At 63.9% G+C, this 2,693-nt stretch overlaps 1 protein-coding gene across 1 annotated transcript in view; it reads right to left on the bottom strand.

Annotated features, from left to right (window-relative positions):
- Positions 1–149: 149 nt before the first annotated feature.
- LOC102041417 (peroxisomal N(1)-acetyl-spermine/spermidine oxidase-like) overlaps positions 150–2,693 on the bottom strand; it is a gene marked incomplete at its 5' end in the record, with an annotated part of 5,109 nt that continues 2,565 nt past the window's right edge. The window contains 8 exons of the mRNA XM_014310946.2: positions 150–633; positions 722–834; positions 941–1,022; positions 1,142–1,238; positions 1,383–1,444; positions 1,524–1,614; positions 2,229–2,285; positions 2,506–2,653. Of these exons, the coding sequence (XP_014166421.1) occupies positions 536–633; positions 722–834; positions 941–1,022; positions 1,142–1,238; positions 1,383–1,444; positions 1,524–1,614; positions 2,229–2,285; positions 2,506–2,653 (748 nt within the window). The remainder of the gene's footprint in view (positions 634–721; positions 835–940; positions 1,023–1,141; positions 1,239–1,382; positions 1,445–1,523; positions 1,615–2,228; positions 2,286–2,505; positions 2,654–2,693) is intronic.

The following is a 2,693-nucleotide window of genomic DNA, read 5'->3' as shown; positions in this document are numbered from 1 at the left end:
GGACCCCCGCGGAAGAACCTCCACCACCACCACCCCTCCACACCGAGCCAAACCCCGCCGGCTCGGGCACCCTCCGCACCGCGCCCCTGTCCGTGGCCTCGCCGTGTCCGGAGGCCGAGGAAGCGGCAATAAAATTGGGCGAAAGCAGGTGTGGCTGGATGCGGGGCGAGGGGCGGGACCCTGGGATGGCCAGCGCCCCTGCCCACACGGGCTTTATTTCGGGATGGAAGCTCCAGAGCACGCCAAACCCAGCGAGAAAACAGCTCCCTGGCGAGGAAGCAGCTCCCTGGCAGCTTCCAGGTGCTAGCTGGAGGCACCAGCGCTGCCCCAGGCTCTCCGGAGCAGGCACAGCTCTCCATGGGAGCATCACAACAGCGACACCACAGGGCATCCTGTCCCTCTTGCCCAAAACCGGGGACAGCCCTGGCAGAGCCGCTTCAATCACACCCCATGGCTCCTTGCTGAGTTGTCCCCAGCTCCAAGGGGCACCAGGGTGTCCCCAGTCCACACGGCAGTGCCTGTCCAGTGACAGGTCTCAGTCCAGTGTCACCCTGCCCAGGCGTCCTGCTCGGAAGTCCCGCAGGAACTCGTAGGCAGCAGCCGGGTAGTTGAGCATCATCATGTTGACATTCCCTGGAGGTGGCAGAGGATGCAGGAGTGTCAGTGCAGCCTGGAGCTGCGCTGGGATCCCCAAAACTCTCAAGCACCCTGGGTCACCCACCTGTGCCTGTGAGCACCTTCACCTTCTGCGTGCGGCCCTGGCTGAGGGCCACATGCTTGAGCAGGGGCTCGATGTGGTCGCAGGGCTGGCCCAGCCCGTAGCACTGCACGTACCTGCCAGAGGACATGGCTCACACCCCTCAAAACTCCCTGGGCAGGGCATCTCCATCACCCTTGGTGATCTCCATCACCCTCTTGGCACCCTTCCCTGCTGGCTCACCTGAACTGCTGCTGCTTGTTCAGGGTGTACAGCAGGTAGTCGGCCATGACGTCCTCCCCCACCAGGTGGTCACGGATGGCTCCTGGAAAAGAGGGTCAGGGCCCAGCTTCCCTCAGCCCTGCCTAGCCCTGGCCAACCCTCCTTCCTCCCCCTCACAGGCAGGGGGTGTGAGCAGCAGTGTGACCCCCGCCTCTGGCTCACCACACAGCGCCAGCTTCATGCCCGTCTCCACATCGCCCAGCCGGGGGGGCAGCACGCCGGGGGTGTCCACCAGGTACATCAGGGGCTTCTCACACACCTGGCACGGGGCAGGCAGGGCTGCTAATTAGCACCACACGGCTAACGAGTGAGGCACTGAGCTTGAGTCAAGCTCTTGCTGCAAAGGGGGCCTGAGCAACCCTCCAATAGCAGCTTGGAGGCTTCCCGGGTGCAGGGACAGTACCTGGATCCTGGACAGCACTGCCTTGGTGATCCCTGGCTCGCCCCCCACCGCAGTGGCTTTACCTGGGGGCACAGACACAGTCAGGGACACGGTGGCACTGTGCCCAGCTGCCCCCCGAGCCCTGGCACCATGCAGAAATACCCTTCTTGAGGTGCAGCCTCCGCAGGGAATTGATGAGCGAGGACTTGCCCGCGTTGGGCACACCGATCACCAGGATGTTGTGCTCGGAGCTCTGCCGGCCAGGGAGACACGGGCAAGGAGCAGCTGGTTACCAACCACCCCCTGCAGCAACAGGGAAATGTCCCAGGGTTTGCCTTGCCAGGCTCTTGTGGCACATGTGGGAGCAGCCTCAGCTCCTGCCCTGGGCGCAGTTTTGGGGCACCACAACATAAAAGAGATGTAAAGCTGCCAGGGAGTGTCCAAAGGAGGGACCCAGGGATGGGGAAGGGTCTGGAGGGTCACACCGGGGCTGGCTGAGGTCAGTTGGTTTGTTCAGCTGGAGCAGAGCAAACTGAGGTCAGACGTCCCCAGGGGCTGCAGCTCCTCCCCAGGGCAGCTCCCATCTCTGCTCTCCAGGACAGGGACAGGACCAGGGAATGGCTGAAGCTGTTCCAGGATGGAGATCAGGGAAAGCTGCTTCCCCCAGAGGGTGCTGGGCACTGCCTAGGCTCCCCAGGGAATGGGCACAGCCCCGAGGCTGCCAGAGCTCCAGAAGAGCTTGGACAGCACTCCAGGGATTCACAGGATGGGATTGTTAGGGTGTCTGTGTGGGGCCAGGAGCTGGACTGGTCTTTGTGGGTGCCTTCCAACCCAGGATGTTCTGTACCCCCCATGCATGTGCCTCACCTCGGCCCTGTGGTAGCGTGGGCCATCAGCCACCAGCCTGGCAACCATGGGGACAACCTGCAGAGGGACAGGGCTGTCACTCTGTGCCCTGGCTGGCAGCAGCCACTCGCTTGGTGACACTGTGCCAGCAGGATGTGCACAACGGGGGCTGAGCAGAGGACTTGGGACAGTCCCAAGGAAAGGGAAGGGACAAAGGGAGCAGCCAGCTGGAGCACCGAGGGCTCTCCCTGGGGCCGGGAGCTCACCAGGGAGCAGGGCTGGGCTGCTGCCCCATTACCTTCTTGACATTGACATCACGCTGGCAGTCAGTGAAGACTACATGCGAGCATCCCTGCTGCCTCAGCTGCTCCAAAACCTCCTGCAGGGGACGGGAGGAGGCACTGCTGTCACCTGCCTGTGACACCGCCGCTGTCCCCCACCCGGCCCTGCCCCGGCGCTCACCGGCTGGCGCCGGGGGGCAGCCCC

Source organism: Geospiza fortis, unplaced genomic scaffold, assembly GCF_000277835.1.
Source record: "Geospiza fortis unplaced genomic scaffold, GeoFor_1.0 scaffold89, whole genome shotgun sequence".
Taxonomy (NCBI): domain Eukaryota; kingdom Metazoa; phylum Chordata; class Aves; order Passeriformes; family Thraupidae; genus Geospiza; species Geospiza fortis.
This window is presented reverse-complemented; position numbering and strand designations above follow the sequence as displayed.